Source organism: Piliocolobus tephrosceles, chromosome 1 (genome assembly GCF_002776525.5).
Source record: "Piliocolobus tephrosceles isolate RC106 chromosome 1, ASM277652v3, whole genome shotgun sequence".
In the NCBI taxonomy this organism is placed as follows: Eukaryota; Metazoa; Chordata; class Mammalia; order Primates; family Cercopithecidae; genus Piliocolobus; species Piliocolobus tephrosceles.
Window position 1 is genome coordinate 67,104,475 of NC_045434.1, and position 19,199 is coordinate 67,123,673.

The window sequence follows — 19,199 nt, forward strand, 5'->3', positions numbered from 1 at the left end:
TTGGCTTGTCCAGGGCCTCTTCTGCATCCCTTTTGGTGGCCATAGAAACTTTTCAGATTTTTCTCCAGCCTCGCCAAGATGCATGGGGGCTCTGTGTGGCCACCCTAAATCATGACTGCTCTGTTCTTCCAATGCCATTCTGGATGTGGAAATTCTCCCAGGAACTATGATTCTCCCTGGTACATTCTGAGAGGAGAGACACATGTGTCCTCTGCTATGGAGAGTCTCTGGTGATGTATGAATTTGTTTGACTGTGACCATAATAGAAAATGCATTTTACATCATGGCTGAGCACACGTACACATCACACATGAAACAACAACTTCATGAAACAACATTACCATTACCTTGCAATGAACTCTGGGATTTCCTAGTCCATTGTATTCTGTTTCTTTTAATGCTGCTTTTATCCCAATAAACCGATTTTATGATGCAAGAGGTCTCAGCCCACAGTTTAAAAAATATTGCCTTGATAGTGGGTTTACTTGGTTCAGAGGGCGGGCTCTGGGCTCCATACCAAAACTTAGGAAGCAGCTATACACTTGTTTTGTTCTTTCTCAAAATGCACAGCTTTCAGAATCAAAGAAAGTCCTGCTTCTCAAGCTGTTGTCTCTACTATGGGTTTAAAATAAATCCATTCAGACATTCAACAGATTTTTTCTTCTCAGCTTTATCTACTTTCTGTCTGAGAACAATGTGTATGGAGTATGACACATGATAAAGAAAAGAGTAATGGCTATAAAGAAGCACAAGGGAAAAAAAACCTCAGTTAATATTCCCAAATATACCTGTAATCCCAGCACTTTGGGAGGCTGAGTTAGGTGAATCACTTGAGGTCAGGAGTTGGAGACCAGCCTGGCCAGCATGGTGAAACCCCATTTCTACTAAACATACAAAAATTAGCCAGGCATGGTTGGAGGTACCTGTAATTCTGGCTACTTGGGAGGTTGAGGCATGAGAATCGCTTGAACCCAGGAGGTGGAGGTTGCAGTGAGCTGAGATTGCGCCCGTGCACTCCAGCCTGGGCAACAGAGCAAGACGTAGTCTCAAAAAAAAAAAAAAAAAAAAAATCCAAGCATTACATATTCTATTGGTAATAGTACTAGTAACTAATTATGATTGAGTATGTATTATGGGCCAGGCATGATGCTTAGCACTTCATGTTTATTATTTCAGTTAATCCTTACACCATCCCTATGATATGGTACAAATATTATCCCCGTTTTATAAAAAGGAAGTTAAGGCTAACCTAAATTTGACTCTTTCCCTACCCTTTACATCCAGAGACCATTTCTCATGTCTGTTAGTTTCTTTGTTCTAGCCCTACCTCCATAAAATTAGGGATGAAAACTAGACCCTCTCTCTCAGCTCAGAAAGAGTCCAGCAAACTTTCAAAGGCAAGGCTGCTTTCTACTAAGTTGGAAAAGTGAGGGTCTTGCTCCACAGGCCTGCAGCTTGACCTGTACCCATCCCTCCTGCTGCTGTTAGCCATTCTCCTTCTAGGGCTTTCTATGCCCTAAAACTCAAGATCATCCAGAATCTTCTTCCAACCAGAAGGGATTGGGAGTCTGCCCTTCACCTTAGCAACCTGCAGATCCTCATAGGAAATGACCACGGTAATTTCCCTTTATCTTTTCTAAAACCCACATCTATAAAAGGGAGAAAGATGTCTCAAGAATGCAAACAAAACATAACTATAAGTTTGAATTTTCTCCTTTGATTTGGTGAGTTCCTTCTTTATCTAGCAAATATTAATATTTATTGAAGATGTACTAGGCACAGTTCTAGGTGCTACTGGAGATTTGGTGATGAGCAAGACAGATCAAATTCTTCCCCTTCTGAACTTTACTCCTATAGGGGCTGGTTTCTGGGGGAGGGCAGACAGTGGCTGCAGGTTTTCAGCTTTCTTTCAAGTCACATTTCCCAGTAATCATCTCACTTTGGTAGGCCGAGACGGGCGAATCACTTGAGGTCACGATTTTGAAACCAGCCGGGCCAACATGGTGAAACCCCCTCTCTACTAAAAACACACACAAAAATTAGCCGGGCGTGGTGGCGGGCACCTGTAATCCCAGCTACTTCGGAGGCTGAGGCAGGAGAATCGCTTGAACCTGGGAGGGGGAGGTTGCAGTGAGCCAAGATTGTGCCATTGCACTCCAGTCTGGACCACAGATTGAGTCTCCACCTCAACAAAACAAAACAAACAAACAAAAAAACAGTTAATAGAACAACAGAGAAATTGTATCAATTATTTTTTGTCCTTTGTTTTCTTTTAAAAATGGTTGAAGGGCTTATTAATAAGTCTAGCATGCTGTGTTTCCAAGTGTCCTTCTAGTTTTGAAGGTGTCATTACAAATAATATATTGGGGTTTGTCACTTTTGTTGGATTTTATGCACTGAAAAAATTTTTTAAAAAATAATCCGTCTTATAAAGCTGTGCATTCTCTTTTTCTTTTTAAAAGACATCTCAAATGAAGTTGAAGCTAACTAATTAGAATTAATCATTTTCTCAACATTGTCACTATTTACAGTTCTAGGTTGAACTTGGGCATTTCTCTAATTTTTCCTTCATCATTCTTTTCTAATAAGAAGAAATCCTGTTAAAGGGAAATTCATGCTAATTTAACAAAATACACATTTGATGCAAACCTGAGACATATCTCACTTGACAATGTTCTTTCAGAAAAAGGCTTTACAATGAACTCTGACTAATGTTAACATAAAATATAAACAGCTAATTATCTTATAAATATCATGGGCATATTCATATCATATATCAGAAAATCAAATGAGATGTTTGTTTTTAGAAGGTACAATGACTTTTACTAGCCAACTGATATTCATCATAGTTTTTTTTTTTTTTTTAATTATTTTTGAGACAAAGTCTCACTCCATCACCCAGGCTGGAGTGCAGTGGTGCGATCTTGGCTCACTGCAATTTCCGCCTCCCAGGTTCAAGCGATTCTCCTGCCTCAACCTCCCAAGTACCTGGGATTACAGGTGTGTACCACCATGTCTGGCAAATTTTTTTTTTTTATGGTACAAATGGCAGGATTTCATTCTTTTTAGTGGTTGAATAATATTCCATTCTCTGTATGTGCCACAGTTTTTTTATCCATTCAGTCATTGATGGACTCTGAGGTTGATTCCGTATCTTGGCTATTGTGAATAGCACTTCATTAAACAGGGGAGTGCAGATATCTTTTTGATATACTGATTTCCTTTCTTTTGGGTATATGCCCAGCAGTGGGATTGCTTATGGTAAAGATGCAGTTTCACCATGTTGGCCAGGTTGGTCTCGAACTCTTGGTCTCAAGTGATCCACCCGCCTCAGCCTCTGTAAATGCTGGGATTATAGGCGTGAGCCACTGTGCTTGGCCCCTCATAGTCTTTTATTAGCTTTCTTAATCCTGCTCATAGCAATTGGATGTAGTATTTCTTACAGTGTTCAGAATTCCTAAAAAAGTCCAGTAATGTGTTCTCATATTTTCTATTTTATTCTAATTGCTTATTCTACTCTATTTCATTTTGTTAAAAAAAAGTAAAAAAAAAAAAAATTAAATGTAGTTGTGACCCATTAAGTTTATTTTACAACCTACTACGGTATTATGTCTTCCAAGTAGTCTGAATAATGGTGACATAAATAATAAATATATAAACAAATGAGAGAAGTTCAGAGAGTGGTAAGTGCTATAGGAAAATGTAAAAGAATAATGTGATAGAAGAGAGTGACTGGGCAGAGATTAATTTTGCCAGGGATTGAATTTACCCTGGATAGGAAGGGTTCTTGGAGATGCTAATGAATTGCCCTCCGCATAGTTTAGGTTACTGATACGAGCCTGTTCTTCAGCATTTATGAGTAGTTTGAACTATATCATTTTAATTGTACTTCTGATTTGCCTATTGTTTTGTGTATATCTGGTGAATCCCCAGCCAGACTGCAACTTCCTGCAGAAGAAGTCTTTTTTCCCTTTTTATAAAATCTCCCCCAATACTCGGTTTTGTGCTGTGTGTAAAATTGGTGCTAGACAAATGCTAGTTCAATGTTGATTATTGAAAATCACAATAAACCAGGGTGGACATTCTTATAGGTGGAGCAGACAAAAGCCTATGCCAGATGGTCAGGGTTGGGTAGATCCTTGAATCTTTCAAAATAGCTCATGATTGCTCCTTGAGTGTGAATCTTTGTAATTAGAAATTCACTCCTTTGTCTTCCAGCCTCTATCAATGAAGTCTTAGCAACCATTTATGCCTCTGTTGAATGAGGATAATTCTATGGCTGAGTCACGGCTGAAGTTAAAAGGAGGATTGGCCTCGTTAATCCCTCCTAAGCACCAGTTTTTCTGTCTGGAGAGTTGCTACCAGGTACTCAGGTCTGCCTGTCTGCATGGGACGCCCCAGTGGAATACTTAGATTCTACTAATTGAGAGTCAGAGAGAAAACACACCCAGTGCAGGTGCCTGATTAACGACTTATGATTAAAATAATAGTATAGAGAGGGACTGACCGTTTATTACTCACATTTATGTACTACTTTTGGTATTTTTGTTTGTAAGGAAATACAATACCAAGGCACAAATTGGTTCCCTCCTTTAAACCTCAATTATCATCAATTTTGCTCTATTTATTCTATTTCTGGTTTGCTTCTCAACTTCAGGGAGGACTCTCCTTGGCTTTGCTTGTAGTCAGAACTGACGCCTTTCAAGACAAGGCATGTCCGGTCATGTCTTACCTCAGGGCTGACTGCTCTGGCTCCAAGTCGGGAAGATCCAGAGGCCTTACTGCTCCAAGACAAGCAGAGATCCTCAAAGTTCAGCCACTTCTGCCTGTGTGTGAAGTATTAAAGGTGGGGTAGAATCTCCCTCTTCTCCCTCTCCTCCCATCTACACTCTCCCCAACCCAACTTTTCTCCTGGTGTTTAGACTTTGACGTTGGTTTACTCCATTAATCTTATTTCTCATTTCCAAAAGGAACTTAGTTTCCTACCATCCATTCCTTCTACTCCAATCCCTGGCATTTAAAAGATGTTTATGCTTTTTAACAAGTGGTATTGGGAAAGTTGGATGGCCATATGCAAAAGATTGAAGCTGGACCCTTATCTAATACCAAATACAAAAATTAACTTGAAATGGATCAAACCCCTAATCATAAGAATTAAAATTATAAAAATTTCAGAGGAAAATATAGGAAAAAAGCTTCATGACGTTGGTTTCTTGGATATGACATTAAAAATACCAGCAACTGGCCAGGCATGATGGTTCATGCCTGTAATCTCAGCACTTTGGGATGCCGACGTGGGAGGTTCACTTGAGCTCAGTAGTTCGAGAACAGCCTGGGCAACATAGTGAGACCTCTTCTCTACTAAAGATAAAAACAATTAGCCAGGCATGGTGGCATATCCTGATAGTCCCAGCTACTTGGGAGGCTAAGGCAGGAGGATCGCTTGAGCCCTGGAGATGGAGGCTGCAGTGAGCTATGAATGTGCCATTGTACTACAGCCTTAGTGACAGCGAGGCCCTGTTTCAAAAAACAAAATAAAAACAAAAACAAAAAAAAGCAACAAAAGAAAAAATAGTTAAATTAGACTTCACCAAAACTAAAATGTCTGTGCATCAAGTGACATAATCAGTAGAGTGAAAAGACAACCCATGGGATGGGAGAACATATTTGCAAATCATATATTTGATGAGGGATTAAAATCCAGAATGTGTAAAGAACTCCTACAACTTAACAAGAAAACCAACAATAAAATTTTAAAAAATGGGCATAGGACTTGATTAGACAGTTCTCCAGAGAAGGTATGTAAATGACCAATAAGCATATGAAAAGATGATCAACATCATTAATCATTAGGGAAATGTAAATTAAAACTACAAGGAGATACTATCCCATACTGATTAGAATGGCTAGTATAAAAAGAAAATAAAAAAATAACAAGTATTGGTGAGGATATGGAGAAATTGCACTGTTGATGGGAATGTAAAATGGTACAGCCTCTATGGAAAATAGTATGGCAATTCTTCATAAAAATTAAAACAGAATTACCCAGCAATTTCACTTCTGGGTATATACTCAAAAGAATCCAACGCAGGGTCTCAAAGAGATGTTTGTATATCTGTGTTCATGGCAGCATTATTCACAATAGCCAAAAGAAGAAAGCAATCAAGAGTCCATAGAGAGATAAATGGAGAAAATGTGTGACATACATACAATGGAATATTAGCAGTTTTAAAAAAGAAGGAAATTCTGGCATGTGTCAGCTTAAAAAAAAAATCACACATTTTTTATACATTTACAAAAGAGACTTTATTTCTTATATAAGGTTGCAGACTGCAGGGTGGCCATCTGACAGGCTGAGAAGTGTAGCCTCTGGTTTTTTAAAGCCATTCAGCCACTCTTACGTCTTTTGATTGGAGAGTTTAGTCCATTCACATTCAATGTTATAATTGATAAGTAAGGACTTACTCCTGCCATTTTGTTATTTGTTTTCTGGTTGTTTGGTGGTCTTCTGTTCCTTCTTTCCTTCCTTCCTGTGTTCCTTTTAGTGAAGGTGATTTTCTCTGCTGGTTATGTTTTAATTTCTTGCTTTTTACTTTTTGAGAATCTGTTGTATGTTTTTGATTCAAGGTTACCATGAGGCTTGAAAATTATATCTTATAACACATTATCTTAAATTGATGACAACTTAACACTGAGTGCATAAACAAACAAGCAAGCAAAGAGAAAACTAATGAAAACTCTACATTTTAACTTGTTTACCCTACTTTTTAAGTTTTTGTTGTTTCTATTTATATTTTATTGTATTAAGTCTTGAAAAGTTGTGGTAGCTATTATTTTTAATTGCTTCCTCTTTCAGTCTTTTCACTCAAGATATGAGTAGTTTACACACCACAATTTCTGTGTTAAAATATTCTGCGTTTTTCTGTGTATGTACTATTACCAGTGAGTTCTGCACCTTCAGATGATTTCTTATTGGTCATTAACATCCTTTTCTTTCAGATTGAAGAACTCCCTTTGGCATTTCTTGTACAAGGCTGGTGTTGATGAAAAATCCTTCAGCTTTTGTTTGTCTGGAAAAGTCTTTATTTCTATACTTTTATGTTTGAAGGATATGGTTCACTGAATATACTATTCTAAGATAATTTTTTTTCCCTCAGCACTTTAAACATGTCATGCCACTCTCTCTTGGCCTGTAAGGTTTCCCCTGAAAAGTCTGCTGCCAGACGTATTGGCGCTCTATTGTAGGGTTTTTTAAAAATTTTATTTTTGTTTTTTGAGACATAGTCTCATTCTGTTGCCCAGGTTGGAGTGCAGTGATGCCATCTCAGCTCACTGCAACCTCTGCCAACCAGGTTTAAGTGATTCTTCTGCCTCAGCCTCCCAAGTAGCTGGGATTAGAGGCACCCACCGCCATGCCTGGCTAATTTTGTATTTTTAGTAGAGACAGGGTTTCCCCATGTTGGTCAGTTTAGTCTCAAACTCCTGACCTCAGGTGATCCACCTGCCTTGGCCTCCCAAAGTGTTAGGATTCCAGGTGTGAGCTACTGTGCCCAGCCAGTATCCTTTCTTTATCCTTGACCCTTGGAAGTTTGATTATTAAATGTCTTAAGGTAGTCTTATTTAGGTTAAATCAGCTTGGTGTTTTATAACCTTTTTCTACTTGGATATTGATCTATTCTTCTAGATTTGGAAAGTTCTCTGTTATTATCCCTTTCAATAAACTTTTTACCCCTATCTTTTCTCAACCTCCTTTTTAAGGCCAATAACTCTCATATTTGCCTTTTGAGGCTATTTTGTAGATCTTGTAGGTGTACTTCATGTTTTTAAATTATTTTTTCTTTTGTCTCCTCCCACTGCATATTTTCAAATAGTCTGTCTTCAAGCTCACGAATTCTTTCTTCTACTCAATCAATTCTGCTATTAAAGGACTCAGATGCATTCTTCAGGATATCAATTGTATTTTTCAGTTCCAGAATTTTGGGCTTAATTCTTTTCAATTATTTCAATTGCTTCATTAAATTTACCTGATAGGATTCTGAATTCCTTCTCATGTTATCTTGAATTTCACTGAGTTTCTTCAAAAGAGCTGTTTTGAATTCTCTGTCTGAAAGGTCACTCTGGGAGTGATGCCTTATTTAGTTTGTTTGGTGATGTCATGTTTTCCTGGATGGTCTTGATGCTTGTGAATGTGTGTCAGTGTCTCGGCATTGAAGAGTTAGGTATTTATTGTAGTCTTCACAGTCTGGGTTTGTTTGTCCTCATCCTTCTTGGGAAGGCTTTCCAGGTATTCAAAGGGACTTGGGTGTTGTGATCTTAGTTTTGGGTCACTGCAGTCATTTCTGCATTACGGGGCACCCCAAGCCCAGGAATGCTATGGCTCTTGCAGACTCAGAGGTACCACCTAAGTGGTCTTGCATAAGATCTGAAAGAATCTTTCCCTGGCTGCTGCTGGAGGATGAGGGAGGGGTAGCGTCTGCAATTCAAGACTGTCTTTTCTACGCTTTTCAGTGCCTCTTCCAGTGATACGAAGTTAAAACCTGGTACTGCAATGGCCCACTTGATCTCTGGTTCTTATTAAGGTGTGTTTTTGTAGATAGTCGTTCATTTTGTTGTTCTTGAAGGGAGGACAATTGGTAGAGGCTTCTATTTGGCCATCTTGCCCCACCTCTCTTAGATTTTGATAAATTTTAAGGGTTTTCATATTGCCAAATTGCTTACCCAACTAAACATTGTGTGTGAGTGCTATCACATAGCACCCATGCCAGGCTGTAATGTTATTTATTAAATTTTTGCCAACTTAATGTGTGAAAAGTGTGTGTTCTTATTTTACTATGCATTTCATTGAGCTTTTTGCAATATATTTTGTTTCCCAATTTTATTTCCCTCCTCCTTTTTCTAGTTGGTTGTCTATAAATGTGTCTTGCTCGTCTATGATTGGTTTCTAATGTTTTCTTATTGATTATATTAACCCTATATATAAATTTAAAATTAACACTTTGCAAATTTCTTGCAAATACCCCAGTCTATTGCTAATCTTTAAATTTTTGCTATTATGGCCAAGCACGGTGGCTCACACCTGTAATCCCAGCACTTTGGGAGGCTGAGGCAGGTACATCACTTGAGGCCAGGAGTTCGAGACCAGCTTGGCCAACAAGGCAAAACCCTGTCTCTACTAAAAATTACAAAAATTAGCCAGGTGTGGTGGCTGGTGCATGCCTGTAATCCCAGCCACTCAGGTGGATAAGCCACGAGAATTGCTTGAATCTGCAGTGAGCTGAGATCATGCCACTGCACTCAGTCTGGGTGACAGAGTGAGACTCTCTCTGAAATATATATATACACACATAAATTTTGGCTATTTTTATTTAATTGATGTTTCTGATTGCCTGTGTTTAAATCTACCTTTATCTCCTTTGTGTTCTCTGGTGAATTTAAAGTGTGTTTATAGATAGGGGTTAAATCACACTGAACCTATATTAACAACAGCATCTTTTAGAAATAATGTAGGAGCTGTTACCATACCCCTGTCTCTAAGTCTGACACTGCCTGAGTTGAGTTTTATTCCACCACTCCCTCTGCCAAACCCTTGGCTCTAGAGTTGCCAGAGAAAATACCCAGTTAAATTTGATTTTCAGATACCTAGGATGTAAATTTGAATTTCAGATATATATATATATTTTTTTGGTAGAGATGGAGTTTCATCATGTTGGCCAGGCTGGTTTCAAACTCCTGGATTCAAGTTATCTGCTCACCTTGGCCTCCCAAAGTGCTGGGATTACAAGCTTCCTGTAAGTACTTTTTTCTTTTTTTAAACACAAGTATATCCAAATATTGCATGGGTCATAGTGACACTAAAAAGTTACATATTGTTCACCTGAAATTATGTACTTATTTTTTGAGACAGAGCCCGGCTCAGTCACCCAGGTTGGAGTGCAGTGGTGCTATCTGAGCTCACTGCAACCTCTGCCTCCCGGGTTCAAGCGATTCTCATGCCTCAGCCTCCGAAGTGGCTGGGATTACAGGCGCAGGCCACCACACCCGGCTAATTTTTGTATTTTTAGTAGAGAGGGGGTTTCACCATGTTGGTCAGGCTGGTCTCAAACTCCTGGCTTCAAGCGACCCTCCTGCTACGGCTCCCAAAGTGTTGAGATTACAGGCGTGGGCCACCATGCCCAGCCTGAAATTCAATTTTAATCGAGTAGCCTGTATTTTTATTTGTTAAATCTGGCACTCCTATTTGGGGCTACTTTACTAACACCTGCTTACTGAACATCATCCTGTACTAGATTTTGGGGTGGGTGGGTTGGGAGAAAGCAGAAAGAAAAGATGGCTCTAGCTCTTGGAGAGTTCATACTCTGGTTTCCTGGAGAATTCTACAATCGTTAAAATAATCCTCTCGACCATTACAATGACTGCTAGATGAAATTTCTGAGAGCACAGCTTCCGCATTTCCCTGCTGCCTAGCGCAGAGTTATCCACTTGTACCTTATCATAGAACCACCTGAGCCGCCCCTGCCATGGACAGTCTGATTCATTTGGTTTGGGGAGGGATCCAGAAGCCCGAGGTTTTAAGGAGAGCCAGGTGATTGTGCTGAAATAAGTCTGCAGAACTCTGGCAAGCCTGTCTGTTGGCTCAGGCTTGGAGGCCTCCGGGCAGCAACATCGTCCCAATTACACCCCGTTGGGGCATCTTCAGATCTTTCACCCTTTTCACAACGCAATCCAAATCTTCGTACCCATTTTGCAGTAGTGATCTCTGTCAGTTGTTTACAATTCATAAAGTTTATTCTGTTTGATCTTCACTCTAATTTACAAGGAAAAGCAGGGAAGTTTATTTCTGTTTTACAGAGGTGGACAGGGAGGCTTACAGGGGCTAAGTTCATACAGCAAGCCCTCGAAACTGCCAGGGCTGCAAAACCCGCCCTCTTTCCACCGCACCGAACTACCTTCCTTTCGCCTACGAAACGTAGGTGGGGACCACTAGTGTTGGAATGAAGGCCCACCTCAAGTTTCAGGTGACTTCCACTCTGCAATTAACTTGCAGGCAGCCCCACACCTGCAATGAACATACAGGTGGGGGGAGAGATATACACGCCACGGTCAGTGGAAACCAGCAGCCGAGGGGTGAGCGGGGCTAGGGGTCCCGGGCCGCCGGCGGGGCAAACGCGGTTCGGAGAGGCAGGCCGCTCTGTGGCCCGTCCCCCTGCAGCAGCACGGCCTGCTCGCCACCGCCCCGGGAGCGCCGCGGGTTCCCGAGTCCGGGCGCGGAGGGCGCGCGGGCACGGCGGCAGGGGCGTGCTCAGAGGACGTGCGCTGGACTACTCCTCCAAAGGGCAGCTCCAGGGGAAAGAGGGTGGCGTCCCGGGGAAGCCAGCAGCCGCCGCCGATGTCGCTGGGACTCGGAAGTGCCGAAAGAGGGGTGTTGGGAACTCGCGGCGCGCGTGAACGTTGCCGTCGCCACCGCCCGGGACAGCCCGGAGGTTGGTAACTGGTGACCGTAGGGGGTCCTGGGGAGGTTAGATGCTGAATTTTCTGCGTCAGTTTACTTCGTTAAAAAAAAAAAATGCACAAAACGCTTTCCGTTTCCTACCCCAGTTCCCGTGTGCGCGCCCGAGGGCGGGACAGAGGAAGTTCCCGGTCGGGCGAAGGAGACAAAAGCTGCGGGGGCCGCGCGCTTAGTGCGCCCGGGCAAAGGCGGGGATCTGGGCGCCGGGACATGTCCGCGCACGGCCCAGCCGGCGTCCTCTCTCCTTGGCTTCGTCCCCAGCTTCCGGCACTGCTGCGGGGAGTTGCGAACTCTGGTCCCCTTGGCAGTATCAGCGGCGTGCCTGCCTGCCTGCCTGCTGTGACTCCAGGGACTCTAAAGTTAGAGACTTCCTTTGCGTTCTGCCTTCAGGACTCAGTTTCCTTCCTCTGTTCTGAGTCTAACCTTCAGGTGGCAGGTCTTTATGCGGAAAACCCCTTCCCCCAATCCTCACCAGAGGTGCTTTACGGGTAGCATTGTGTTAAGAAATGTGTTGCTACCTGTGTTCATTGCTCTTGGATCAGAGTTGTAGAGCTAGGGCATTTGGCAAACTCGGAGGCTTGCATTATGTGGGAGTGAGACATTGCTTCTCTGTCTCTTTCTGTTTTTGTTGTTGTTGTTTGTGTTTTTGAGACGGAGTGTGGCTCTCATCGCCCAGGCTGGAGTGCAGTGGCACAATCTCTGCTCACTGCAACCTTCGCATCCCGGTTTCGAGCGATTCTCCAGCCTTGCCTTCTGCGTAGTTGGGATTACAGGCATGCGCCACCAAGCCCAGCTAATTTTGTATTTTTAGTAGCGACGGGGGCGGGGGATCGTCTCACCATGTTGGCTAGGCTGGTCTCGAACTCCTGTCCTCAGGTGATCTGCCCACCTCGGCCTCCCAAAGTGCTGGGATTACAGGCGTGAGCCACTGCGCCTGGCATCTCATTCATTCTCAGAGCTAAGGACCGATTTCAATGTGATTAAGTGCTATGGGAACGAAAGGAGAAGAGAGGGAAGGCTTCATTGAAGAAGTGGTAGTTCATTGAAGGAGACTTTGAGGAATGATTTTTTCCCCCTTCCATTCCTCATGTTCCATTTTCCCTGTGATTTTTCTCCTTCCTTTCTCGTTGCCAGTCAGTCCTTAATTGTGATTAAGTGTTTGATAAGGACACCTCTGACCTGAGAGATTCAATTAATGTTAATTTAAGGAGACTATGTGCTTGTTAGGTGCTTTAGATACATTATTTCTAAACCTTACAGTAACTGGGAAAGATAGGTGGTGTTACCGCTTTTCACAGTGGGATAGAGAAAGCCTTGGAGGGGAGCCAAAGCCGCAAACTAGTACATGTCAGGGCTGAGTTTTGGACTCCTCTTTTGGATCAACGCCTGTGCTTTATCTACTGTTTACTTTGTCTCCTCCTTGGGAGTAGGTTAGATGGATGAACTTAGGGTGAAAGTCAAGTCTCTGGAGGGAGCAGCCATTTTTGTGGGTGGCCAGATGTTGGGAGCTCTGTAGGTAGGTAGCATCACGAACTTGCGAGCATGGGCCTTGACTGCACACCCTGCTTCCAGCTCAGGACCTGGCCCAGGGGGAAGTGTTCCCTAAAGTAGTGGTCCCCAACCTTTTTGGCACCAAGGGCTGGTTTCATGGAAAATAATTTTTTCATGGACCGGGGGAGTGGGGATGGTTTGGGAGAATTCAAGCGTGTTACATTTATTTTATTTATTTGTTTTGAGATAGAGTCTTGCTGGGTCACCCAGGCTGGAGTGCAGTGCCACGATACCGGCTCACTGCAACCTCCACCTCCTGGAATCAAGCAATTCTCATGCCTCAGCCTGCAGAGTAGCTTACAGGCATGTGACACCACACCCGGCTAATTTTTGCATTTTTAATAGAGACAGGATTTCACCATGTCAACCAGGCTGGTCTCAAATTCCTGAACTCGAACTCCTCAACTCAAGCCATCCTCTCCTTGGCCTCCCACAGTGCTGGGATTACAGGTGTGAATCACCATGCTCCCCCCGCCCCCCGCATTACATTTATTGTGGACTTTTATTTCTGTTATTATTACATTGTAATATATAATGAATACAACTCACCATAGAGTAGAATCAGTGGGACCCCTGAGCTTGTTTTCCTGCAACTAGGCGGTCCCATCTGATGGTGTTGGTAGACATTGACACCCAAAGTCTGTTTGCTTATGTCCAGTCTACTCCATAGTCTCATTTTGGTTGCTATCACTGCAGAAGACCCTGCTTCACAAAGATAGGATGTTGGAAATGGAAGCAGGCTTTTCGGTGCTTTTGTGGCAATCTCAGGATATTTCGCCTTGACTTTAATCCAGAATGTATGGAGATTTGAAGTTCTCTCAAACGTATTTCTAGGGCCCCGTCATTTGCCATCTCAAGCAGCTGGTCCTCTTCTAGCATGGACAAAGTCAGTTCACCTGGCTTATTCACAGATGGGTCTAGGATCCTTCCCAGTGCGTGGGTCTTTTGTAGTTGGGAAGTAATGCTCAAACTCTTTTGAAAGCTGAGATAGGTGATCATGCACCAGCTGGGAGAGAGAAGGCCCTGATTTAGTTTCTTTCAAAATCTCTGCTAATGTTTGAAACATGTCAGAAATCCGTGTTCACTTGTCGCCCCAATAATTCCAGTTTGGTTTTGAGTACAATCACTTATCTGTTGACTTGAACACAGTTCTCCCCTGAGGGGACAGATTGAGTTCTTTGAGTAGGTAAGCAAGTTTTGCTACCCCTTTTGTGAAATATGCTGCCAGTGGTGACTGTTTTTCTAAAAGAAATCTCTGGAGTGGCCCTCATAACTCAAATTCTGGCCAGTGATCTATCTTTAGAAAGCCATCCCACTTCTGTGTATAAAAGATGTGTGTGCCCTACGTCCATCTCACAAAGCTGCGTGAACAGATGTGAGTTAAGGGCATGTACTTTAATGTGGTTGGTAATTTTAATCATATCCTGCAAAATGTTAAGTTCAGGTGACATTTTTCAGCTAGCCAACACTTCTCTATGAATGTAACAGTGCATAGACTCACATTCAGAAGTGACCTTTTTGACCCAAGTAGTGAAACCAGCCGTAGCAGTCGCTCTGCTCATGCATGTACTACCCAAAATGACCAATTCAGTTTTCCTGATAGGTAATCATTCAAAGACTTGAATAATTCTACAGCTGTGGTGTTGGTTAGCAACACAAGTGCAAGTGACACATCCTCGTGCATCTAACATCCTCATGCATATTCTCCTGAAAACCATATCACACAAAAACAAGCATTGTTGCCTTGTCAGCATTGGTAGACTAGTCAATCTGGATTGCATTCTGCAGTGACTCATTAATCCTCTCTAACAATTGTGCCTCAATATCCTCTGCTATTTCAGTTAGCCTAGTTATGCTGCTAGAGAAGAACACATGCCACCTTTTGAACTGCAGCCTCTCCTAAAAGTTCAGAACAAATGTCCTTAGAAGTAGGCAGGACCAACTCTTCACCAATAGTAAAGGGCTTCTTAGCTTTAGCAATATGGTTAGCTACTAAGAATGATGCTCTCATTGCAGACACATTTGATGAAATGGTAGCCTTCAATAATTGCTTCTGTTCTTTGTGCTTATGTTTTTTCTTTTGAAATACTCCAGAGGTTTGTCTTTTAATGAAGGGTGCTTGGTCTCCATGTGGTGAAGCAGTTTTGAAGGTTTCATGGCTTCACTGGATAGCCAGTAGCCACATGTTATACAAAGTGGGTTTGGAGAATGTGAATCACCTGTTGCAATGAACCTGTAATTTGAGTTTGACTCCTGGTATTTTCTTTTAAATGTAGCTTTCTTTTTGTTGGCAGTCTTAGCGTCTTCTGTCTCATCATTAGGTCTTTCCCCCTTTTCAAAGAAGCTTACCAGTGACGTTTGTTTTTTACTCATTTCGGCTAGGGTTAACTTGTGGGCTTACCAAAACTGTGACTGAGACAAATGCGCAGTGCAGGAAACAGGTACAGCTGGAAGTGGTAAATAAAATAATGGGTGGACTACGAGAGGACTAAAATAAGTGTCGGATTCTGACTTAAAGCCTGCCCACGGATGCGGTTGTATAGTGGAAGTACATCAACACACTTGCCACTATAAAGCCTGCCACCAGACGCAGCTTGTTACTTGACACTCACTGATAGGATTTTGATATGAGTCTGCAAGCAATTGATTTATTATGGTCTCTGTGTAGTCAAACCTCTCTGTTAATGCTAATCGGTATTTGCAGCCACTCCCCAGTGCTAGCATCACTTGTAGTCCCAACAACTTGTGGGGCTGAGGAGGAAGGATCATTTGAGCCCAGGAGGTCAAGGCTGCAGTGAACTATGATCAGGCCACTGCACTCTAGCCGGCATGACAGAGTGAGACCCTGTTTCTTAAAATAATAAAGTGAAAAAACTAAAACTCCAAATTTATGAGTATATATACTTCTTTATTAATGCAGTACTTTTATTAAAAAGTAAAAACAATTCAGTGCAGTAGCAAATAACTCCTGTAATTTCAAAGTAGTGATGCCCATGTAAATGGTATTTTGTAGTATTTTCAAAAGCTACACTGTGGTATGACAGTATCTGACTTTTCCTGGTGACAGAGTCATCAGAGCTGCTCTTACTACCATGCTTTTCTGTTTTTTTTTTTTTTGAGACAGCGTCTCACTGTGTCACACAAGATGGAGTGCAGTGGCGTAATCTCGGCTCACTGCAACATTCACCTCCTGAGTTCAAGCAATTCTCATGCCTCACCCACCCCAGTAGCTGGGATTACAGATGTTCACCACCATGTCAGGCTAAGTTTGTAGTTTTAGTAGAGACAAGATTTCGTCATGTTGGCCAGGCTGGTCTTGAACTCCTGGCCTGAAGTGATCTGCCCACCTCGGCCTCCCAATATGTTGGAATTACAGGCGTGAGCCATCATATCTGGCCGGAACTGCTCTTACTACTGTGATTTCTTGTCCACATCTATATTCCAATGAAATGCTAATTTTCAGCCAGAAATTCATGAAAATAAAGATATTTGAGCTCATATCCCCCTGAATTCTCTCTATGGACACCTTGGGAGTGGAGGGCTGGGGATCCTGGGTTACATACAACCCTACTTAGTGGTTGTTTTCATCTAAGTACTTGCTGGCCACCTTAGAGTATCACCTTTTTTTTTTTTTTTTTTTTTTGAGAAGGGGTCTTGTTCTGTTTCCCAAGCTGGATCACAGCTCACTGCAGCCTCAACTTCCCGGGCTCCCACCTCAGCCTGCCGAGCAGCTGGACTACTGGCATGCAACACCATTCCTGGCTAATTTTTGTATTTTTAGTAGAGAAGGGGTTTCGGCATGTTGCCGAGGCTGGTCTCAAACTCTTAGGCTCAAGTGATCTGCCCACCTCAGCCTCCCAAAATGGTGGGATTACAGGCATGAGCCACCACACCTGGCCTGTTAGTGCATTACTGATGGTAGTTTCCTTCTTCAGTGTTCCCCTTAGCCCGGGTTCACAGTTGTTTCTGTTTGATGAAAGCTTTTGAGAGGGGATTGCTGGATTGTTTATATAATCTACCTGCTCTGCTCCTTCTGTGGGTAATACGATTGGAGAATATTCCTGAAATAGTGGATATGTGTCATGTATACACCCTACCTTTTTTTTTTTTTGGCGAGTAGAAATTAACCTTAGTGGTAGATGATGTTATTAATGTGAGGGAGGAAAGATGAATCACATATACCACAGACAGAAAGTCTAAAGATGTTATGAACAATTTCATGGTAATACATTTGAAAATTCAGATGAAATTGACAAGTTTTTCCAGTAAAATGTATTACTGAAGACACAAAAGCTAGAAAAAATAGTGGTCCTATATCTACCAAAGACATTGAATTTGTACTTAAAAACCTTTCCACAGCAAAATTTTCAGGCCCAGATGGCTTTACTAGTGAAACTTCCAAACATTTTAAGAAAATTAAAGAGGAACCACTTTCCAGTTTCATTTAGGAGGCCAGCACAATCTTGTTACTAAAAATTGATAAGGAAATTACAAGAAAATTATAGACCAAATGCTCATAAAGACAGATACGTAAGTCTTAAATAATGGTAAGTCAAATCTAGCCATCTATAAAAAGGATAATAAATCATGACCAAGTTAGATTTATTTCAGGAATGTAAACTTTGGCTAACACTAGAAAAGTCAACAAATGTAATTTAACTCCATACATGAAGTAAAGGAGAAAAATTATTTGATACAATTCAGCACCCATTCATGATAAAAAAAAAAAAAAAAAACCTCTTTGCACGCTGGAGCATTGAGATAAATTAGATTTAAAATAACAGAGGGTATGGTATTGCTCTGCAAATCTATAGATTTGGGCTAATCCCAATCAAAATCCTGGCAAATTTTTTTCCTCAAAAATAGGTGATAAGCTGATTGTAAAATTTATTTGGAAATTCCAGACAGTCGTAAGAGCAAAATTGGAGGACCTAAGCTACTAGATCAGTATTTAGTCATGTCAGTGTGGTATTGCATAAAACTACACAGATTATGGAACTGAGCAGAGAATCCATAAACAGGCTTATACATCTGTGGTCTTTTGATTTATGACAGAGGCAACACTGCAGGGCAGTGGAGAGAAGATGGTCTTCTCAGTAAATGACACTGGGTCAATTCGCTATCTATACAGACAAAATGAAGCTAGATCATGTACCTCATCTCATATACAAAAATTAATCAAGATAACATCATATACCTAAATGTGAATGCTAAAACAAAGCACTTGGAAGAAAGCTAAGTAAAATATCTTTATGACCCAGGGACAAGTTTTTTGCATAGGACACAAAAAACACTAATTGGTACAGTAATAAGAATGAACAAATTGGCCGACCACGGTGGCTCAAGCCTGTAATCCCAGCACTTTGGGAGGCCGAGACAGGTGGATCACGAGGTCAGGAGATCGAGACCATCCTGACTAACACGGTGAAACCCCGTCTCTACTAAAAAAAACACAAAACTAGCCGGGCGAGGTGGCAGGCGCCTGTAGTCCCAGCTACTCAGGAGGCTGAGGCAGGAGAATGGCGTAAACCCGGGAGGCGGAGCTTGCAGTGAGCTGAGATCCGGCCACTGCACTCCAGCCTGGGCGACAGAGCGAGACTCCGTCTCAAAAAAAAAAAAAAAAAGAATGAACAAATTATTGCCTCACATAACAACATGGATGAATCTTGTGACACAAAGCTGAGCAAAACCAAGATAGATGTAAAAGAGTAAGTGCAATATGATTCCATTCATGTGAAGTTCAAAAACAGACAACTAAATAAACCATGGTGGTAGAAGTCAGGCTAGTGGTCACCTTTGATGGAGTTAGTGACTAGGAAGGGGCAGAAGGGGCTTCAGAGGCATTCTTTCACTTTTTAGAGACAGGATCTCGCTCTGTCACCCAGGCTGGAGTACAGTGGTGTGATCTCAGCTCACTGCAACCTCCCTCTCCTGGGCTCAAGTGATCCTATCACCTCAGCCCACCTGAGCAGCTGGGACTATAGGCATGAGCCACCATGTCTGGCTGATTTTGTTTTTTGTTTTAGTTTTTTTTTTAGAGATGGGGTCTTGCCATGTTGCCCAGGCTGGTCTTGAACCCCTGGGCTCAAGCAATCTGCACATCTCCTCCTCTCAAAGTGCTAGAATTACAGATGTGAGCCAC

The 19,199-nt window shown here is 42.0% G+C and overlaps 1 protein-coding gene across 8 annotated transcripts in view; it reads left to right on the forward strand.

Annotated features, from left to right (window-relative positions):
• Positions 1-10,625: 10,625 nt before the first annotated feature.
• HHAT (hedgehog acyltransferase) overlaps positions 10,626-19,199 on the forward strand; it is a 346,361-nt gene continuing 337,787 nt past the window's right edge. For 2 of the 8 annotated variants that reach the window (XM_023198313.2, XM_023198317.2), the window contains exon 1: positions 10,626-10,758. Coding sequence is in view for 1 of the 8 variants with exons in the window: in XM_023198311.2 (XP_023054079.1) it covers positions 11,387-11,480 (94 nt within the window). In the remaining 7 variants the exon portion in view is untranslated. Of the gene's footprint in view, positions 10,759-11,277; positions 11,481-11,749; positions 11,866-19,199 lie in introns of those variants that run through there. The other 6 variants (XM_023198312.3, XM_023198316.2, XM_023198311.2 and 3 more) reach the window with 6 other exon arrangements.